Source organism: Lates calcarifer, linkage group LG18 (assembly GCF_001640805.2).
Source record: "Lates calcarifer isolate ASB-BC8 linkage group LG18, TLL_Latcal_v3, whole genome shotgun sequence".
Lineage (NCBI taxonomy): Eukaryota > Metazoa > Chordata > Actinopteri > Centropomidae > Lates > Lates calcarifer.
Window position 1 is genome coordinate 5,065,070 of NC_066850.1, and position 22,489 is coordinate 5,087,558.

A 22,489-nucleotide genomic window follows, 5' to 3' on the forward strand; every position below is an offset into this window, starting at 1 on the left:
TCTGTTGATTCTTAATCTTGTTGCTTAAATGTACCTTAAAGGTGCTATATGTAAGGTCTTGCTATCACTACACAGCCAAAGTTAGCGTTAACCACTATTTACCTACCAGTCTAGAGGAAACGTTGCAAGTTCACCATCAAACTTCGTTCTTTTATTCATCAAAAGTGATGGAAACAACTCTTGTTTTGCTTCTAACTCCATCACTTCTTTTCTTCTAATGACGTTAGCATGCTAACCAGCTAGCCCCTGGTCTTGTAATACCACTTTCTGATAGCGAGTCGCTGTAGCATCCACTCTGCCCTCAGTCCAACAAGAAGTAGTGCTGCTCAGAGGGTGTATTCTTACTTCTTGTTTTGTTAATAAAATAATAGCTGACGCTCTTGGTAAGTCAACAACTGTTAATGCTAACATTGGCTAGGTAGTGTTAGCAAAAACTTACATACAGCACCTTTAAAAAGTGACCTAAATGATTAAGTGTTCATCAAAGACAGACAAAAGACAAATTGTTTCAGCTTCACTAACGTCTGACTGATTGATCAGCAGAACCGGCTGCTTCAGATTCATGTTGTAAACACTGCACAGAGACGACACCCAAACCCAGAATGACAGAGATAAGCTAAGAGGGATGGGTCAAAGGTAAACTTTGTCCCAGTAGCTGTTGGAAACAGTATTCAGCTCATTGTTCAGCAGCTCTAAAAACACAAAGAAAACAAAGTACAGAGGTCAAACTCTCACTATCATTTAATTCATCTAATAAAAAAACTCTTTAATCTGTTTTAGATTCATCACTAACACACACTTTTCCTCTCACGGTCAAATCAGCCTCAGTAATGAGAGAAAAAAAATGCTGTTGGGGGGAGATGTGAGCTTAAGTGGATTTACTTTGCAGAACTGCACACAGAGTTCAACTGTTGCACATCAGGTGGTGACTAATAGATTTTCACATGCACCTAAACCCTGTTTCCTTGGCACAGTGTCACGCCGTCTGGCAGAGGCACTGCTGTGATAACCGCAGAATCAGTGCTGGTTATTATCAGGTCATTATGATGATTATACCTTGAACATCTTGATAAACACAGGTAAATCTCCAGCTTTGGCGTGAACACAGGACGTATTTATAACAGTACCTGATGTGACCTAATTCACTGCAGTTGTCATTTTGCTGCAAACAACCACAAAAAAAAAATGAATCATTTGATTTGGGACTTTTTTTTTTTCTCACAACACAATGCTGTCACTTGAATTGCTTCCCTACAGTACTTTTAGTCCTCCCTCCCTCTCTCTCTGCGTCTCTGTATTCAGGTCACTTTTCCTTGCATAACAGCTCATTCATAAAACAGCACCACACCTCAGGGAAGGGATGAGGAAAAGACTGTAGACGTATAGAACACGTCTACACACAGGGAGGGTTTTGCTGCAGTGGGAAGAGTTGTGCGATGTCAGATCGAGCCAACGTACTTACTGTTCATGTTGGACAAAAAACTTCTTAACATTTCTAGTCAAGTTAGAAGGAGCAAGTGTCAGGAACATGTCCTGTTCACTCTATAGGGACTATTTAATAATGTTATAGGTTGCATGTGTCTTGTTACTGCTGTCCTAAAAGGGACATCTGTTACCAGTGACTTTAAATAAATAATATTCTCACTTACTGTGCTGTGGATAATTAAAACTGTAACGACTAGTCCGGATTATTGTGTTTAAACAGTTCATCTTTTAAAGTAGTTGCAGAATTTCCACTAGCATTGTAAAAAATGATCACAGTATCACAGAGCTGCTGTTTCACATAGAAAACACCATATGGGTTTAGAATTAGTTTGGGTCATTATTCACTCACTATATCGATCACTAGACAAGATGCTTCAGGATCTGAGTCGTTAGTAGAAATAACAGAAGCAGTTCAGACATCTTTATGACCACTCTGCAGATTTTGAAGCTTTGCAGTGCCTCTGAGTTACATTCATGTGACAAAGAACAAAGAAATGCCCTGTGATGGCGTTATGTTGTTCAATATTGTGTGTTCTGACAGGCGTGGTTGTTTTGCCCACATTCAGTAATGGTAGGAAAGAAAAAAGGCATTTGAACCACACAGAGTTCATCCGTTGTCACCTAATTTATTTCCTGCCCTTTCACACTTCACTATGAGGGCAAAACAAAACAAGGCCTGTCAGATCGCATATTATTGAACACTATAATGGCTGATTGTTTCCTGGCCCCATGGTGACTTTGTCATAGGTTTTTCCTGCCTCTGCCTTCGTGCCAACAGAACTGATGGTGGCCTCTGAGGCAGAGCATTCCCTTTTTTTAACACCTTTTTGTCACTTACAGCATGCATGTGAGACTATGTTTTTGTTCTTTAGAGAGAGTTTTCGAACCATATGCACCTGAACTTTATTAACTATGAAATTAAAAATCCTTTTGCACATAAAATCTTGCAGCTCTTCATTCCTGGTGTTGTGTACTCTTAATGTATGTGTGGAAGTTTGATTTCCTCTTCCTTCATCGGGCCTCACCACAGTCACACTCTGACTTTTAACCCACCTGTCTGGGTGAATTACATCTTTTTTATAGCCTGCGTGTGTCATCAGCCCTGTGGGGTTTTCTTTCAGACGACTTTCCCACATTCTGGCAATCACACTGCCACTGTCTGGCTTTGTTTATGCCCCTTAAAGCCTAATCTTCACATGATTATAGAGTGTCTGTGTTTTTGTTCTACCTCAAGGAGACAGAGGCATCATTGTGAGAGAAACTTTTGCCCACAGGTAGCCTCAACAGTCTTAACAGCTGTAGTTAACAGTGGCATCATACTAACATCTTTATTATTCTTGAAGCTTTACAGTTTCAATCGTAATATTTCAGAGGATAAAGAAATAAGATAAATGTTTATTGTTATCATACAGTTGTTTTTGATGTCTGTTCTCCTTTTTATATTAAACTGCTGACAAAAAACATGAGCCATGACCTCACCCCACCTCTCCTGGTCTTGCTGATTGCACCAGATAATTCATCCCTAAGTGATGTTTACTCATGTCAAGTCTATTTTATGTTCAACTATCGTAATGACAGGCTTTAATACGCAACCAACAACCACCCATTGTGTCCTTCAGCCCTCACAACCCAAGTTATTGTCATTCTTGCATCTGCAGCCTTGAGACCTGTATTTATTCTGTTGTATAAACTGTTAAGAGAGATGTTGATGTGAGTTGTTTTCCACTGTGAGCTCATGGGGCACAGACTGGAAAAAGGCTGGCGTCTCTCAGACCTGCACCGAGCACTGATTTTATAGCTGCTCTGCCACTGTCCAGCAGCACTCTGTGAGGTTTTTTTGGTTTTCTTTACAATGGATCAAATGACTGTGTGTCTGAAAGGTGCTGCTTGTAGTAACAATCTCACAGAGCATTACTGCCCTCAGCTATATCGAAACATTCTTTTTAGCCTCTGGCTATGTGGTTTTGATCCTGAATCAGGGCTACCAGATAGCTAGTAAATTAATGTTAAGGTCAACTCATATCACACTGACTTTTGGGCTTTAAACTGAATGAGGTTTATTTAACCTCAGATTTTAGGTTTTCATAAAGCTAGCACAGGCTCTGGACAGCCTTGATGGAGAGACACCTTCAAGGGCGGAGACGTCACTGGCTCTCTGTTCAACAGTGACAGCAGCTGACATCCATCTTAGCAGCCTTTGCCAGCTGTCAGGACTTCACTTCATCACTGGGTGAGACATTCACCTGACCCCTGAATAACTGCAAACGATTGTCCTATCTTTGCTTGTCATGGTGAATTTATAAGGGAGAGCTGAGTTTGCTGGAGCTTAATTTTGAGCTGGAGTGTCTAAAAATGGGGATCTTACTGGATAACAGATGGCCCAGTCTAAAATTAGCCTGATAGCTACTGCATGATTACCCATGAACTAAATTTAGGAGGGGATAAATGATAGTTTATTGTCGTTATCTTTATCAGAACATTTACATCTTTGGTGTCAGGAGGTATTTCAGCTCTGCGGCTCTAATTCCCCCCCGTCTGGCAAGTGGCCATTCCCTCACAGGCCTCATGTCTGAAAGCTTGGCGCTGAGGTCAAAGAAGAGACTTATGGGTGAGCTAATCAGCTCAGGATTTTATACGCGTAATCAGAGTTTGCACTGTGATCCACTCACAGGCAAGTGAAGAGGCAGATTAGACTCCATGTCCAAGTGTGAGAGTGTGGATGTCTGTGTGTGTATCTCTGTGTAAATATACATGTACACTAGATCTCTGTGTATATCCTGCATTATGTAAGTGTGGCGCAATATTTATGTACTTGTGTGAACATTTCCATGCGTTAGTTTGAGCTCACCTTGTCGTCAGGAAGCAGATGTCCTCTGACGATCCTGATAAAGCGAGGACAGCGATAGGCAGACGCTCGGTCCTGGCTTCCTCGTTGCCTCCATCTGCCTCGATGAGAGCCAGGAGAAACTGGATCCCTCTATTCCCCTCACACCTCGGCTAAAAGGGGACCTCTTAATTGCTCTCCTTTGCTATGCAAGAAGATGATGATAAACCACTTCGAGTAGCCTGATGACAGAAAGATTTATTTTCCTCTGGGGTGACTTATACCATTAAGATGATAACATGACTGAGCATCTGTTGTTAGGAGCAAGGTTATTTTCCAATTCTAGTCCATTATAAATTACTTATTATATATCAGCTGCCAGCAACATTACAGTTCTATAAATACATTAATATTATAACATATCTCCAAACATGATAGCCCTGATACAAACAACAATCCTTTAAAATTGGACTAATCCTGCAATAATCCTCCAAAACTGCTCAGACTCACTTATATAATCAGATTTTTCCAATCACTTTTGGATTTAGATGATCTCATAATCCATCAACTATTACTATACAGTTACCTGAGCTATATATAGAAACCCATTTGTTCATTTAAACATTTACTATCATTTAGATGATCAATTTACACCTGTTTGTGTAGATATCAAAACAAACAGTTATTGAATCTATTTTTAACAAGATTACCAGGTTTTTATATGTGTAATGTGCTGCAGTTATCTCCCTAGAGATCAGATCAGTGTAATGCCAGTATAACATTACTAAAACAAGATGATGATGCCGCATGACTTCTAGTAACACGATGACCTGAATGCAACCTCATCGGATTTCTGTCAGTTGCAGGTGATGACCACTGTGATTAAAATGATAACATGACTTGAGCATGTAGTGATTATCTGCAGAGCCATTATCAGAATGTGTGTGCAACCAGGGGGTAATGTGGGTGAAAGAGTGTTACACCAGTGAGCTCATCATCACTGTTGGTAAATTAACAAAAGACTGCACGTTAAGAGAGACACCAAGGCTGCTAGCAGCTCTGTGCTCGGACACAGCAGTGCTTTGAGCTAATGCTGATGTTGTTTACCATGTTAACCACCTTGGTTTAGCATGTTAGCATGCTAATAGTTGCTAATTAACAGTACAATAGAGATAGGAATGTCATTTGTTTTACAAAGGTATTTGTAAACTCAATTATAGGGAATTAAGTGAAATTTTGACCTGATGATGGCACTACATTAAAAGTTTAGGTCTCACCAAACTTATGACACTTCATCCTGAACCCAATAGTTATTGAGACATTTTGCACAAAACCACAGATGTCAATCTACAGGTGGCATTAGAAGAAAAGTCAGGGATCACCAAAGTCCATAAGATTCATTTACTGATTGACTGAATTTCAAAATTTTAAGGCAAAAGTTGTTGAAATATTCCAAACTACCCACATACATCTCACAACAATTGAGAGTCAAAGGTAATTATGTTACTACAGATGTTAACCTGTCACATTTTGCTGGCAGTCAGAAAAGATAAAGCATCAATGCTTGATTATCTTCACCAACCAATTCTTTGAATGAGCTTTGTCTCCTGGAGGTCACTTGGCTTTTGATGTTATCTGGGAAGTTACAACATGTGGATCCTCCTCGGCCTGCGGGTCAAAGGTGAACTGAGGGTGAAGGAGGATGTTAAAGCACCTGGAGACGTATTTAAACTGTCATTGGTATCCCAGATTGTTGAACCTGTGACTACATTTTTCATTTAATCAGTTAATAAATTACAGCTACCTATGATGCAGCTGAAATATATAAAACCCCACCTGTTGGGTCTTTACAGAGGGAAGGGACAGTGTTATTCATTCACCTTACATCACAGGAGTTTAACATGAATCCAGCCACAACATGGGAGTGCCATCAGATATGATTAGAGACAGATTTTACTCTAATGTGTTTAGTCAGGAGGAGCAGTCAGGAGTGGTGCTTATTCACAGAGACAGTCCCCTCCTCTAACAGCCTCTGTTACAACACAGTGACCTCTGACCTGCAGTTAAAACACACGCGCTTTCATAAACCACCAAACCACCTCGTCAAAATGCTTAAATGATTGTGAAAAGGCTGCTTCCCTAATTTTTTTCACATTCAGAAAATGACCTCAGATATGATGTAAATTCAGTGAAAGAGGGGAGTCGCTGATTGATTTCTCAACACACTGGATTTGATGTAACCACCACATTAACTACCGGACATGTAGTACGTGATCTTGTGCACAATTTTTGCCAACAAAAGACACAAAAACTAGACAACACTGTGGTGCTCAGTTTTGTTTTTTCAAGCCACATGACCCTTTGAACATGAAAAACTTCATGTAACATGTATTATACAGGCAGCTTTCCTTCAGCAAATACACCAACACAGGTATGTGTGTTAGGTGTGTTTATATTACAGGTGGAACTTGACACATGGAACTCCCATTAGAAAACTCCCATAAAAGTGCAATTAAAATGTCATGGCTATCATGACGAATACATGAGATTATAACAGGGCTGGTTTTATTCATTGTCTTTAAATGGCATTAATGCTGAGCTGAGCCTGAGGCTTAATAAATCAGGGAGAAGTGAAGCTCCAGGCCTGTTGGGGTCTGATTAACATGTTTTCAGCTTTGATTTCAGAATTGGTGCTTTCTCTACCACACTGAGACAGAGCAGAGCAGGGTGTGGACTGAACCTATAATCCTCCATTTCCAAGACAGGCCTTTTCCACACCTAACGTTTTGAGTTGCCATAGTAGGAAAGGAACAGGTGTTGCTAGTAACATTAACGAAGTATACCAGTAAGCCATGACAGTGTGGCAGTGAAGCTGCATGAGAAATACCAGGACACTGAAACAGCTTATCTGCTATGACATGACAAAATGTCTTCTGTGAAAAAGGAAAACACACTGTGATGTTAGGGCTGAATTTGAACTTTGGGTCTTTCATCCAAAAAAATCAGTTTGATTTTAACACAACTTTTATTTTGAAAAATACATTTCCTCTTTGATGTGTCATTTAGTCTTGTTCCCATTTATGTTAGTCACATTACAGTTCACAGTAAGGATGTTTTCTCATTTCTTTAGATATTAAGCTGTCTTCCTAGGACACATATTGTGACTTTCTATCTTTGTATGGGCTGATTTAAATATTATTACACTCAATATATTTAAATTTGACATTGTCTAGACCAAGAAATGTGGTAAAATGTACTGCATGGTAAGTAAAATGTACTGCAAATATAATACTTAACTGAATAGGTAACACCTGAAAATGATTGGAAGGTATCTGTAAAACACTGTTACTGATTATAATTGCAGGTGAACTGCGCACTCGTAGAAAACACAGGGCACAAATAGTCTCATGCCCTGCTGCTGCTGCTGCTGCTGCGCCAGTTTGGTGAAAATCAGCACAAATTACGCATTTGTTTTTACCACTGTTTTGACCAGGGACGTAGCCCCGCCCACTGAGAGTCGGCCAACCAATGAGCTCATCGCTGCCTCAGAGGAGTGATCTGGATGTCTAAAAACTCCAGTCTGCCTGTTCATTGTACTGAGTCAGCGGCCGTGCGCAAATGGACGCAGAGAAGGGCAGTGCTGTGTAGGCTGTAGTCTACATAAGCTCTCTGCCTGCGGGACTTCTGCATACACACAGACCCACACGCCTCCCAGACGCGCTGCTTTTTGTGAGGAAAAATCCAGGAGAGTCTGTCGGGTACCTTTGGATCATCTCTCCAGCAAAGCTCTCCCCCTCCCGCCTCCTCCTTTCCTCTCTCCTCTTATGACTGACCATCTCGGACCACGGATGCAGAGAGCAGCAACGATGCGGCGGCTCCGCTCTTAACTCGCTGGACGCCCCCCCTCCTCCCGCCCCCGACCCCCGGTCTCTTCTCTATCTCTCCCCCTCTCTGTTGTTTTTGCCGGTTCTAGTTGAAGGAGGCAGATTAAAACCCAGGATGAAGCTCAAACCGAACCAGACCAGGACGTACGATGGCGAGGGCTTTAAGAAACGGGCAGCGTGTCTGTGCTTTAAGAATGAACGTGAAGAAGAGGTAAGAGACCCCGCAGTGTAACGTTGTGTGTAAATGGACCTTTTGAACAATATGCATGACTTTGTGGCCTAGTCTGCACCCAGTCATTCAGACAGCACAGGGGAGGGAATATAAATAAAATTGCTAATATTCTTTAATAATACATGTGTTTTTTTTTTTTGTTTTTTTTTTTGTGGCGTCTTCTTCTGGGGGTAGCTACATTTCCACTGTTTTTCTGTTTCTCTCAAGGCCACTGTTTTGGTTTGTGTTGCCGTCCTGCTGCTGATGCGCCTTGGGCTATCCAGTTTAGGCTAGTTTGAGGAGCACGTAGAGAAAAGAGAAAAATGACCGTTGTCAAGGGTGCCTCACTTAACAACACGCGACTAACGGTCACGGCTTTCAAAATAAAACCCCCTGACTTGGACCCCCATTCGAAACTCTGCTTCGATTTAACATGAATGTCTTATTTTGAAGACGCGTTCGCCGTACTTCCTTTTAGCCTCTTGCTAGCTTGGAGTAGCGAACGCAGAGGGGGCGAGGCTCTCTGTTGCATGTTTCCTTTAATAGCGGGTTCAACAGCGGTTCGGGTTGAGTGAGGAGATGAGATTATAGGCCACAAGTCTATTATTAAATATATCTGTCAAATGTCGAGTCACCTCACCATATTTAATACCACGACAGGGCAAGCATCCATGACCAGGCAGTGGTCATTCATGATACTGCTGCATCCCGCCGGCCTTGAGCGGGCAGCTGCGTAGCAATTATGTGGATGAGGATTTAAAGGGGCCCTCACTATGTAAATAATGAATATGGGGTGACAGACTTTTATTGCTGCTGTGTGTTGAAGACTTTTCTCGGTGATATACGACACGGAAGAGCCACTTTAGAAGAGATTTCCGTAGCCTTCAGCAGTGTTTTCCACTCCAGTCCTAATTAAAAATTCATTAGCTGTGATGTTCCCAAGATATTAACCTATTAAAAGAGCTAACATAAGATAGTGTTGGATTGTTTTTTTAACATAATATGCTTTGTTTAACTCACTTTTAAATTTTCTTATTTGATTTTTCTTTATTTTTGCACAGGATACAAGGACAAAAACCCAACAAAAAATCCAATGTCAAAGTGAATCCCAAAATATTGACAAATCCACACACACGCACACAAAATCATTTTACATAAGACTTTTACAGAAAATGTCCCTCTTGACAAAAGCTGTGGTGAGCCCATGATATATTAAGTTCTCTGAGTAATGTTTTGGGTCACTCACACCTTATTCTTACATATATGCTTACCTGGACTAACAATAGCCATGCATGGGTATTACTACTAAGTCGTGTTTATGTCAAAAACATCAGGGCCATATCTCTTGTATTGTGGCATATTGTCTAAATTTAGCCTCCTCTTTGAGCGCGGCATAAACAGACTGTTACACAATATACAATAAAAACAGTCTGGTGTCAGTAGACGGGCATGAAGAGCTCTGCCTTGGCCCCTCCGGTGTTTGCCTGCACAACACACAGATCTGAAGATCTGCACACACACACAAGCATATCCTCTGGCATACATATGCACGGATGTTATGTCATCATTATGTCTGAGTTTTTAAAAATCAGATTTGATAAAACTGGTGATTTAAATCTGAGATTTATCTTTTTTTATCTATTTATAAACTGTGCACCTGCATTTTTGCTGTTTTTCTCAGAACTTGTTTGTACACTGTGATGCTTTAGTTAAAACTTGTAATTACATAAAAGGACAGTCAGAGAGTATTGTGACAACAGAAGTGTGTAGGTGTGACCATCACCATCAGGATTTTCAGGCTCTGACAAGCATGTCTGCTCATGCAATCACAGAGATGACACTGCTCAAAGTAAAAGAACCAATCTGGTGCACTGATAACAATATCCATTTTCTGCTTAAAGAAGCTTGAGATTTTGGCCTTTGTGGTATCAAAACCTTTGTTAAACACATGCCTACACATACACAATCAGTTCCTAGACACAGGAGACCCAACTGTGGTGAAATAAGAGCCACGCATGCTGCTCGAGTGTTTTGTTTTGGAGAGGAAAGGAGAAAGCTGAGCCCTCAGGGTGAGGTACTCCGACAGCAATTAAACTCCCAACAGGGGAAAGCAGGAACCTGACAGTGCACAGGGACAGCAGTGATATCTGAGTGGAGCCACCTGAGTTTAACAGCGTGTGAGTTGTTTGGGGCCTGTGTGCCAAGAAAGCCTCTTTAATTATTTTACATCATAATAATGCAGTGATAGGTTGGAGAAACCCATGTTTAGGTAAGTAGTCCCAATGTATTTGAGTTTTTCTAAAAGATGAAATGAATAAAGACTGCTCAATCATACATTTAATTCAAATGAAAACAAGTGAGTGTTTGTACAAACATTTCCTTCATAATTTCCCAGCTTTATGTTTAAATATCAATATTCTTATTGGATACTGTGATGCGCACAGTGAAAGCCACAGATATGTGGGTGTGAAGCTGTTAGCAGCTTCAGTGGAAATGATTTCATCACAACTTTCATTCATTTCTCAGAAATAATAAAATTGGTATCTAAAGTACAGCACCCGTACAACTTGAATCATTGTTTCCATTTGATGGGAAAACTCTAAAAACAAACTGTATGTTACCTGCCTCGCACCAACAAGGCAGGCAGAGTTAGCAGTTAGCTGCCGAACGTGCTGTATTGCAGCATTCAGCAGCTAAAGAGCCAGATTTTTCCCTCAGGAGTTGATGTAGAACAAAAACAGAGCTAAAAGCAAAGTGAACACTGGACTTATATTTTGCCAGGTGGCCAAGAAAGTGACCCATAATGAATTATAATCTTCCTCTGAATCTGCTGGATGAATAAGGTAGCAACAAGTTCACTGTATGAAATCCAACAAATCAGTTAATGCATGTTTACACTAACTGATTTGTGATATGAGACATACTCTGTTGGTCAGTGTTCGGCAGAAGCTTTTATCAATGTGAGAATGAGAGAAATGAATTGCTACCAACAGCTCCAGCAATAACCTCCATGTTTATCAGATTATAACCTTGTGGGTGGGTATTGGAGAAACTGCAGCAGATTGTAAATAATGTCAAAGTGGAAATGGCGGGGGGGTTATCAGTGTGAGTGGATGCTTCACCATAAAATCAAAAATGGAGGCGTTCAGTCTCCCTCTCTCTTTGCCCCCTGCTGTTTGTCTCCCTCTTTATGACTCCTCTTATTTGTTGATACCTGTGTAATGCAGCGACTGCATTACTGTCTTAGCACTATTGATTCTGCCCTTGCATTTGTGTACTCGACTGTCTGTGACTTTCCATCATTCTCTCCTGCCGGCACCCGGCCCAGCCTGGCCTGGCCTGGCCTGGCATTTGGAACCTTCTTTATTTGACAGCTACAGGCGTTCCTCCTTGGGGAGGAGGAGGTGTTTATGTCCTCCAGAATATTCCTGCCTGCCGTCACTGTTTGAGGCCATGTCAGAGGATTTGCTGTCATGTTTTACTACCAGTAAGACTGAGTGGTTTTTCTTTTCTAAATCAGTAACAAGAAGCTTGTTCTTGCATCTGACATTTGTCCATAGTGTTTTTGATTACACAGAGGAGATTTACTGTATGTTGCCTCAGACTTTGCCCACCTCCCTCTTCAGGGATGGGGGCCCAGGGGACAGGGAAATGTCACTGGGAAACACTGCAGTATTCCCTCTAGGGTTTCTCCTTCACCCTGCCCCTCTTTCCAAATATAAGTGGGTTTTCAGTGCTCAGAGTTCAGCTGTCAGGTGACCGTTGACCTATCTGTCATGACGGTGTGAGTTATTTTGTTTTTGTCACGCTTTCAAACGTAGCCTATGGAGCTGAATCTGAGGTATAGATTATAATGCTTGTTACATGTTCCCAAGGGTGGTTGTACAGTTACCATATGATCAACTAATTTAACTAAATAAAAATGACAGTTTTGTAATAGGGCTGGGCAGTATGGCCCAAACTGTGGCTGGCTCTAATTATCGTTATCAACTGATCATTATCTCATTCATGTTTAAAGGCTGATTTTTGCTCCTGAGTGAAAGTTAATTGTGGTTTTAATTCTTTATGGTCGGAACTTGACAAACACTTACCAAACAGTGGAACATCTAGCAAATATGAGGTAGAAAATCAATTATAATGATGAAATTCTACCTTTTTTTTAATTGACAATCTAACTTGTGCAATGTATACCTCTTTTCCTGTGATGGGATTGGCAGCTCTTGACTCATTTCTTTGCTCTTTGCTCTAATTATATTAAGCGCTTACCAACCACTTTTTTTATTTCTGTATCGTGATAAAATTTTATTTATATTGCGATAATCATTGTTACTGTTTTATCGCCCAGCCCTCATTTGTAATGAATTTGTAAGAGCTGTAATGAACTTTAGATACTCTCTTTTTAAATACTTATTTCAGTGAATTGGCATGGCATGCAGGCTTGATTTTGTTCTGTCCTTCAGCAAAGCTCAAAGGCAGTGCCAAACCCCTGCTGCTCCCTCTCATAAAACTAATAGCTGCATTCATCTCAGCAGCACATGTGAAGTAGCAAATTCTTAATTATCTACAGTTTGTAATATGTTGATTCAGTGCTCTACATTCCTCGATTCATTAAAACAAAACTAAATGTAGCCCGCTCTGTATTCTGAGGACGGGACGACAACGGGAAAGATAAAAATGGAACAAGCAGAGCAGAAATCAGCTTTGTCCTCGCTGCCCCGGAAGCTCGGTTGGCTTTTGTTTTGTGTACAACCACACACTGTCGGCTTAGGACACGTTGACACCAGTGATCTCCCTTTAAGCCTGTTTGGCTGCAGCTCAACACACAGACACATACAATCAGACAGCGAGGGCTGGAGGTAGGAGAAATCTCCAACACATCCAAAACACAAAGAACGGATGAATCTTTCATTATGTCATGCCGTGTGGAAGTACTTCACACAGTCACATGAAAACAGATAAATCCTTGTTACATGTAACACATGTATTCCTGGACAGCAGAAGCAAAGGGAGGCTCTGAATCTTCCAAAGATAATGCCCAAGTTTTTTCTTAGTTTAAAAAAAATACTTGACTGGAGGACTAAAGTTCATCCTGTTCCTCAGAGAGCAGGTTATGAGGTTCAACTTTGCACATTTCTTACAGTTTGCACTCTGCTGAGAGGACGTCGAGTTCTGCACTCCTTGTGCTGTAAATGTCCCTTCCTTTAATGCACACCACTCACTCTAAACTATATAAGACCTCCACCTGTTATATAGGATAAACACCTGTTGTATGTTTTTCTTGAACCTTTTCATCTGTGGAAAGTGTTGACTGAGCGTGCATACACTTAATCCACATCTTCATACTTGACATTTGCACCGTCTGCCTCCCTTCCCCCTTCGTCCTAACCTATATCGTCTGGGCATTAGCAGGTGGCTGAGCTGAGTGAGTGCGGCACGTGAGGAAGGCAGCAGTCGACACGCCGCTCGCAGCCGAGGGCCCTCAGGGGCATGTGCCGCCCAATCGGTTTGGCCCCCAGGCCTCGGAGTAGCCTCAGGAGGCCTCTGCTGCCACACAATCCCATTAGAGAACATACGAAAGCTGAGTTAGGATTAAGTGACAGGCTGACTCCTCTGGCAGATTACTGGGTATGGCGATCGGATGGGTGGCGGAGGTGGGTGCCACCATCTGCCGTGCAAGCTGCTTAACACATGTTTCCCTCTTGAATGTATATTTACATTTACTGATTGCTGAAGATGCATAAGAGGTGTTAATATGATCATAAACAAAAGATAACAAGCCTGAGTGACCTCAGGGAAGACTCTGTTGCTCCTCAGGTGCTGTTAATGGTCATGTTCCTTGCCCCCATGTGGTGTAACAGATTTGTTTGTATGTTTGTGTCATATAAATATGCCAAAATTCACATAATGTGGCAAATTAAACGCTGTGAGATTCAGAAAACGCAGTCGAATCACAAGTAAATAAACTGAATTGACTGTAAGTCTTGTATGTGGCTGTTGATATCATTACGACCTGTGCGCTGTCAGACTGTGTTTTAACAATGATTGAATGGCTTCACACAACATGTGATAATGTTTACAGCAGGTGTGTGTGCTCGAGTCTGTTGTGGTTGCTACGTGGAAACCACCCCAAACCGCACACACAGGCACATCTGATCTGTACGTATCAGAGCACACTGCAACTGTAGTGTAATTCAAACCCTGCGTAGGGCGGTCAGGAGAGCACTGAGATTTTGAGTGTGGTTTTACACACATTGTTTGCTGGGGTCATGTTGTGTTGGAAGCTACGTGCACCCACAGAACCCACAAAATGATGGAATTAAATAGTTTTGCTCTGGTTGGTTAAGGTCGTGCAGTAACTCCGAGGACGGTTTATCTGACAGAAATGAATGTTTAATGGGACTGTATGGATGCTGTGGTAGATTCAGGATCCTGTGAGCAACAACAGAGAATAAATAGCAGAGGCATCATCAGTCATCGGTCCCTGAGACTTGAGTCAAAAGGGTCAGAGGGTCATGGCTCATGTCTACGAGCTCAGTTTCAATGTGATAGGCGAAGTCATGGCCACTGGAGAAGAGGTGTGAAGTCAATGAGGCAAATCTGAATCAACAACCCTCTGAAGTGTCTATGTCTATATTTCTTTAAGTTGTGTGTTTTCTTTTTTTCCTTTGACAGGTTTTGCTGGTCAGCAGCAGTCGGCACCCGGACCAGTGGATCGTCCCCGGAGGAGGGATGGAGCCGGAGGAGGAGCCGTGCGGCGCCGCAGTGCGAGAGGTGTTTGAGGAGGTGAATAAACCTGTGGATTCGTGTTGTTTTAACCTCACGTTAACCGAGTCTCGACCCCCAGATGGTTTCCAACCAAAAAATTGCATCATTGTGATCTTAACCCACATCCAAAGACCACCTGTCTGTTATATAACAAGGACCTAAAAGAGCATGTAAAATTGCTCTTTGGAAGTGGAGCCACAGCTGCTTATGTAAAAGTCAAAACTGCAGGAACTTAACTCTTGCTGCAAGGGTCAAAACAGCCTTAAGAAAAAGTTAAATACTGCTGTAATGTTGAAAACGAGGTAAAAATATAATGTATACGTCACATTTTTACAGAGTGACTTGGTAAATTTGGGGTCAGAATCCGCTCCGAGGCCGTTTGAGATGACATATGGCTGCTGACGTTACCCCTGCAGTGTTTTGGATGGGGAACGTTCTTTGTAGTCGTCATTATTATCAGAAATCTTGCTCAAATACCCGTCTGTGCATCCTCAGAATTACCCTGCGACTCTCTCACGGCCCTCTGCCAGCACTCATTTCCAGTAAAAGAACTGGAGTTGCGTGGTCGGCAGCAGTACGCGTGTTAAGGGGGCGAGATTTTTGAAGGGCCACGGTGTCAGTAGCCGGGTGACTGAGGACCAGGGCTGGTATTCCAGAGGTCCCAGCTCGGTTGAGAACCTTGTGTTCTCAGGCCACGTCAGCGGTCTAAACTTGGCTCCTCGCTGGATTCCTGTGCATTCACAGACCCCAGCAGCTCCAGCTCGCTGGACTCATCCGGGGGACCGAGTGACACTTGTGAAGTACACTGAGAAGGGGAAAGGACAGATGTCACAGTAATTTGATTCCTGTGAAGTGCATCTGAATTAATAAAACAACTGTTAGGTGTTATGAAAGGGATGTAATTACATTTCCGTTATAATTTCCCTCCAGGATTCATGCCAGGTTTTTTCCCAGGCAGCAGGACAGTACAAATGATTGATAATGACAATTATTATTATATAATGTCCTTAAACATTGTTCTACAGAGACATCATTACACCTTCAAGATAAATAACAACTATAGCTTGACTGACAGCTTCTACAAAAACTGAAGAAGCTGTGAGGCCACAGAGGACAAAAATAAACTCTCTCAGTCTTGGCACATGGATATATTCCACAGTTTAGTTTAGTTTAGTTTTCATGCTTGGGGAATTGTTTGTCAAGCATTTCTATATCAAAACAAAGCCTGGGAGGTCACAGTTGAGTTCAGTACACAGAGGTGGACCCGGAGTTCTTTATAACATTGAAATGTAATACTCAGTACCCAATGTTTTGACACAAATTACAGTCTGTGGTTTTAGTCTATTGTTTTCACCCTCTATTTGTCATTGTGAGTGATTGTTGTGTCCTCTACTTGTCTGTCTGTCCTGCAGACTAGAACCAGTCTGGAGAGAAGAAAAAAAAGCCCATTTTAATGTTTTGTCTTCATTTCTTCCTCAGGCCGGTGTGAAGGGCAAGCTAGGACGCCTGCTCGGTGTGTTTGAGGTGAGCCTACCACACACTCTGTGTATATTAAAGTGCACAAATGATCATATAAAGTGATCATATAAATTTCAAATTAAAAGCCCCCTGTCGGTGTCAGGATACTGTGCTTATTGACACTTCAGCAGATGAGGAAATCAATTACTAATATCAGGTGGGTGGTTTTGTGTTATCATTAAATGCTCTGTTTCCTTTCCGTTTGACCCCTAAAGCAAAACCAAGATCGGAAGCACCGGACGTACGTGTATGTGTTGACTGTGACAGAAACCCTGGAGGCCTGGGAGGACTCTGTCAACATCGGTACAGTTTCCCCTTCACTTTCTCACGAATGTTTGCAGAGGCATTTGCTATGTGTGTGTGTGTATTTCACCTTCTCCAAAATACTGTATTTTTGAAGGTGACTGTATTGTATGGAGACTGTATGAGCAGTGGGCTGTGCAGTGACAACAGCTGCCTATAAATCTGGGCCACTGATCTTAGCTGCAGTATATTACAGCTGTCAGTTTTTAACGTGCAGAGCAGCCTATAGTGTCTGTGAGTGTAAACCAGAGCCTGCTGCATTTGCCATTTTCTTGTTTTGAAATTTAAGTTTAAGCACATGTGCTGTCTGTTTTTGTATATGCATGCACATATGTAGGTATATGTGTCATATTTTCATATGTATACACATGCAGTCATGTGTATGTGGTCCTCAAGATCAGATATCTTACTTCACTTTGCTTTAATTCATCTTTTTAACCAGTTAGTTTAGGAGAACATTGAAATTGTGGAAACTGCTGCATATATAGCAGAAGAAAAAGCTTTGATACAGTTCAAATCAAGCTGTGTGAAAGGAAGAGAGCACCTGGTGTCTTTGTTGCAGGCTGTATTACATAAGTATTTGTATAATAACAGAAAATTGAGCATTTGCATGTTGTGGCTGTCTTATTGCATTATATTTGGAGATACAGTCTTGATGACCCAATATGAAAGCTTCTTAACTCATACATTAACCTCTGTCTCCCCCTGCAGGCCGTAAGCGGGAGTGGTTCACCGTGGAAGAGGCCATCAAAGTGCTGCAGAGCCACAAACCGGTCCACGCCGAGTACCTGCGGAGGCTCCAGCTCAGCTGCTCACCCACCAACGGGAACTCCATCCTCCCGAGCCCGCCGCCAAACGACAACTACCCCCATTACAGCGCCACCGCCACCACGCCCTCGACGGGGAGCGTGTTGGGCTCCTCCTGCAGATAGGACTGCACCTAAACCTTTTTTTCTGTCCTGTCCAGCACGGGACAGCTCACTGAAAGTCTGTACAGTCTTGCATGAATCTAATGACTCTTTAGAGTTCTGGCTCTCTTGTAATGTATAATTTCTAGTCTTAGCTGCAGGACAGACCAAAGCCGTTGCCAGAACTGTGTTAAAGACTCACGTGGCTGAGCAGGAGAAGCTGGTACAGCTCACATCTACAACAGGAAAAACTGTGGATATGGCTACAACTCAAAAACCCCTTTCCTTTTGCTGGCAAACACCAGACTGATGAGTTGAAGTGTGGGAAGAGGAAGCTGCAGACTCTGCTGGCGTGAATGACCTGGCAAAGGAATGCCTTATAGAAACTTTGTACGAATGTTGTATTTGGGTCGTTTAATGTCACTAACGGTCATTTTTAGTTTCTTTTAGCAGAATGGATGCTTTCTAGTCAATAAAAAGGGTAATTGACCCCAAAGCACGTCCACGTGGGGAATGTTTCCAGACTGAATAATGTCTTTGTCATCGATCCATGATGATAACAACCAAATATCATGATAAACTACATGGATCTAACTTTAAAAAAATACACCTGAGCATTGAGAAGAATCTCCTTTTGTGTTTTAATGTGAAGTGGGATCTTTCTTTACACAATGTAGTCATTGATTATTCATGTTTTTTTAGGTTAATTTGCCTAAAAATGATGAATCCACTTAAAATAAAAGTAACTAAAGCGAACATACTCAAGTATTTTAAACAGTTTGTATCAACAAATACAAAAACGAGAACAAAATGAGATAAAAGTTGCCCTGATAAAAGCTGTCAGTGAGTTGCTACCTCAGTAAACTGAAAACTGGATCTGGAGTCACGACGCTGTTCGATATCCTTTGACACAACACTGCTGTGTTTACAGTGAATTACAGGTCAGCTAACGTTGACTGATGCAACAAACTGCTCTGTTGTCTGTTTAAAGTCACATAACTTTTATCCAACGCATGGTTTTTCCCATGTTGTCAAAGTTAAACTATTTAACAATGCAAAGTAGGTCTTTGCCTTAGGTATTTGTTTCATAATGTCCATGTACGGTGCAATTCTTTTGGTTTACCATCCACATGTAACTAAAATTAATTGTATCTAGGGCTATGACTAATCATCATTTTCATTATTGATTAATTATTTTTTGATTTTAAAAAATAATGCAGCTTTAATTTAACTCTTGTACTAATTGTTTTGGTTACTGTGGAAGCAAACAGAATTTTTGGGACTAAAACCCCTCCCCCATGTTTCTGTCTGCCTCATGACGATATGTTTTCAATCAAAGGTAAAAATCCCCCCTCAGAAGTATTATAATTAAATAACATTATTTTTTGCTTATTCATCCACCTCCTCACTCCTGTGTCGACAGCTGAATGACGACTGGTAACCATACAGAGATTTGTAAATAGCTTTGAAGAGAAACATTGAAAATGTGTTTTTAACCTGAATGAACCTGTAAAAAAAATTCTCTTAATATTTTATATATTTTTTAACAATGTACAAACGGCAGAAAAACACGTGTAGAAAAGCCTCACTGAGTATGTACAGTACCATATGTTTGTATCAGCAACAATGTGCCACAGGTTTAGAGTACAATGGCTGGTTGGTTTGTGTTTCGTGTGAAATAGAGTTGGTGGAATTAATGCATTTTAAAATGTGATTTGGTCCATAATGAATTAAGAGGTGAATTTCAGAATGAGATGTACAAAGACAGCACAGAATTAGGTTGACAGAAAAATTACCAACTAGAGCCTCAGTATTTTTGAGGTGTTAAGTAAAGAACTTGATGCTTTTTTCTTTTTTTTCAACAAAATATATATATAGCATCATGCTAATTAAGTTGTGTTTGTTATGGACAAGCAAGCACATAAGTCTGAGTATTAATGACTACAGATTATTACAAAAATATGTAACATTTTGAGGAAAAAACTACAGTTTTAGAGAATAAAAGCAGGATGGTGCTGATCAGAGCAACGTTTTTGAGGCTTTGGTAAGAAATGAATGAGTTTAAACACATCTCATCTCTTAGGTTTTCCCGTGCAGCACTGATTTGTGTCATGCTTCAAATCTTCTCATCAACTTTCAGCCTTGTTTGATGGGTGAAATAGGAACTCCAACCACCTTAAACCTGAGTGTATGTGAAGTGTACATTGTGGATTGATGAAATATGATGTGCCAAATTATAAAGTTTGTTGGTGTTCAGATGGGATGTAAACTTTATACACACCTTTAGGTCAGCAAGTCTGTGAAATAAGATCTTAAACATTGTTTTATTTGATTAATCAATGTTATCTCCAAATGTAATCATCTATCATGTGGGAAAGGGACTGACTACATCCTCCATAACTGAAATTATGATTAGGCACTTATTCCTTACCCCGTACTGTTTTAACATCCACTTGACTGCAATCTAAATCAACATAAATTTAACTGAAGCCCATTAATCCTGCTGTTTTGCAGCTCAATGCTCCATGAAACACCTTCCTTCTCTACTTGTTGAAATGCTGTGGGGTCTATATTGATCTATGACTGTGTCCTTTTATGGCTAAAACATGTCAGCAAAAGAAACCCACAGTAAAAAATGTATGTGCTCAAACACAGAAATGTAAGACAGCCAGGACACAAGTGTCTGCTAAATGACTGTGGTTGTTGTGGATTTGGACACCTTGAATGTTTGCTGAACACATTGTAATGTTGTAATGATGTGTCAGGCACATTTGAATCAAAGCAAACTAAAGACTTGTCACCATTTGTTCATGAATATTATGCACAGAAAAGTTAAATGTGAAAGTGACTTAAAGAGCTGGACTGGAAAGATTGTTTTTGAGAAAAGATTGCATTAAAGGGGAAAAATCTTACTGCAGCTGTTGTTGATCGTTCATTTTAGCACAATTCATATTAACCACATGAATCTTAATAATATTGTATAGCAGCTTTGTTTCTAGCAGCAGCAGGTAACCATATTAAAAGATAAGGAGAGACCCAGCAGCTGATGACCCACTCAAAAGAAAAAAGATGTGAAGGTTTAGAGTATTAATAGATTTTGACTCATGACCAGATTAACCTGCTGTAGGGCCCCATGGTAAAAATGTGGGTCATTTCCCACCCACACCCTCCATTCTCAGCAGGGATTAGCATCTGTAATGTTACACTTTTATTAGCTGACGTTTTTGGGTTAGACCGTTTGCACAGTATCAGATGACAGGGGGCCGTAAAAAAAAAAAAAAAAAACACACATTCTGACTCTGGGACCTGGTACAAGACCAGACACTAACCCTCGGACGCCCCGTATAATTTTACACATCATTCTTAAAAGGTTGGATTTTTGGACACACTGACTAAGCCTTCAGGACAGATTTGCCCAGTAATTCAGCTTTGTTTGGAAAGAAAATTATAAATAATTGAACATATTACAATATCTCAACAATAGAACAGAATGAAACAGAGGTTGGTCTTTGTCTTCATCTGGGAAACCAACAGGCCAAGCAGCTGCCTGTAGCACAGTGTCAACAGCACTAATATAAGGCCAAATAAAAAACAGACTATCATAAATGTCTGGTAAAATTCATGGCTGTAAAAACTGGTCTAATTACACTTAACAACTTGTTTAAAGACTGACAGAGTCTCCTTTCCTTGGAATAACACCTGGTATTGTCTGGCAGTGGTTTCCCTTCACTACTCAAGCCAAAGAGGGTGGTCCTGTGGTCCACTGTGGAAAATTTATCAAACAATAAAGTGCTGACTTCCAAAGAAGTTTATTACATATTCATATTACACACCTTGGGGGCACCAAGGCAGTTGAAACATAATCGGTATCAGTACATATTTGTTGTGTTTATGAAAAAAAATGATTTTTAATAAAGGGTGGGTGAATTGCTCAGACAGATCCTACACTTAAGTGGTAGACAGATACCAGTTTAATAATACTCCATTACAAGTACAGTAGATCCTAAGTATAGAAGTTAGCAACAAAATGTATTTAAAAAGTAAAAGTACTTCTTATGCAGCAGCAGCATAGTTTCTGTAAGAGGTACAATATTGTATAATATATTACTTGATTGTGCATTAAAGTATAAATAGCATTTTGCCTCAGTTATCTGTCCATTAAATATAAAGCTGCAGCCAGCTGGTTAGCTTAGCTTAGCATACAGACCGGAAGAAGGGGGAAACAGTTAGCCTAGCTCTGTCAAACATTAAGAAAACCCACTAACTAAAACCTTCAAATTTTAGTGCTTATAACAACTTAAATATTGTTTTTTTATTGTTTCCTCCATGAAAAACAAACTGTAAACACTGTGATTTGTTGTTTTACAGAGATGGTGTTGGGGTGCTAACGTCTCTGATGGTTGCCTAGCAACTGTTAAACCGCGACTTCTTGTTTTTACACTTATTTTTACACTTGTTTTTCTGAACACAAACAAACAAACAAAACAAATATAAGAGATTTATAGTGAGTTTTAGATATTAGTTAATCTATTTAGATAGTTAAGTAATTTATACCGTTAAATAAATGCACAATAGCGGATGCAGAAAGTAG

General features: G+C 40.7%; 1 protein-coding gene across 1 annotated transcript; it reads left to right on the forward strand.

The window, feature by feature from the left end:
- Positions 1 to 7,853: 7,853 nt before the first annotated feature.
- Positions 7,854 to 20,810, forward strand: nudt4b (nudix (nucleoside diphosphate linked moiety X)-type motif 4b). The gene is made up of 5 exons (XM_018686987.2): positions 7,854 to 8,404; positions 15,077 to 15,187; positions 16,649 to 16,693; positions 16,903 to 16,990; positions 17,702 to 20,810. The coding sequence occupies exons 1-5, from the start codon at positions 8,309 to 8,311 to the stop codon at positions 17,920 to 17,922; spliced, it is 561 nt and encodes a 186-aa protein (XP_018542503.1). The 5' UTR covers positions 7,854 to 8,308; the 3' UTR covers positions 17,923 to 20,810.
- Positions 20,811 to 22,489: the final 1,679 nt, after the last annotated feature.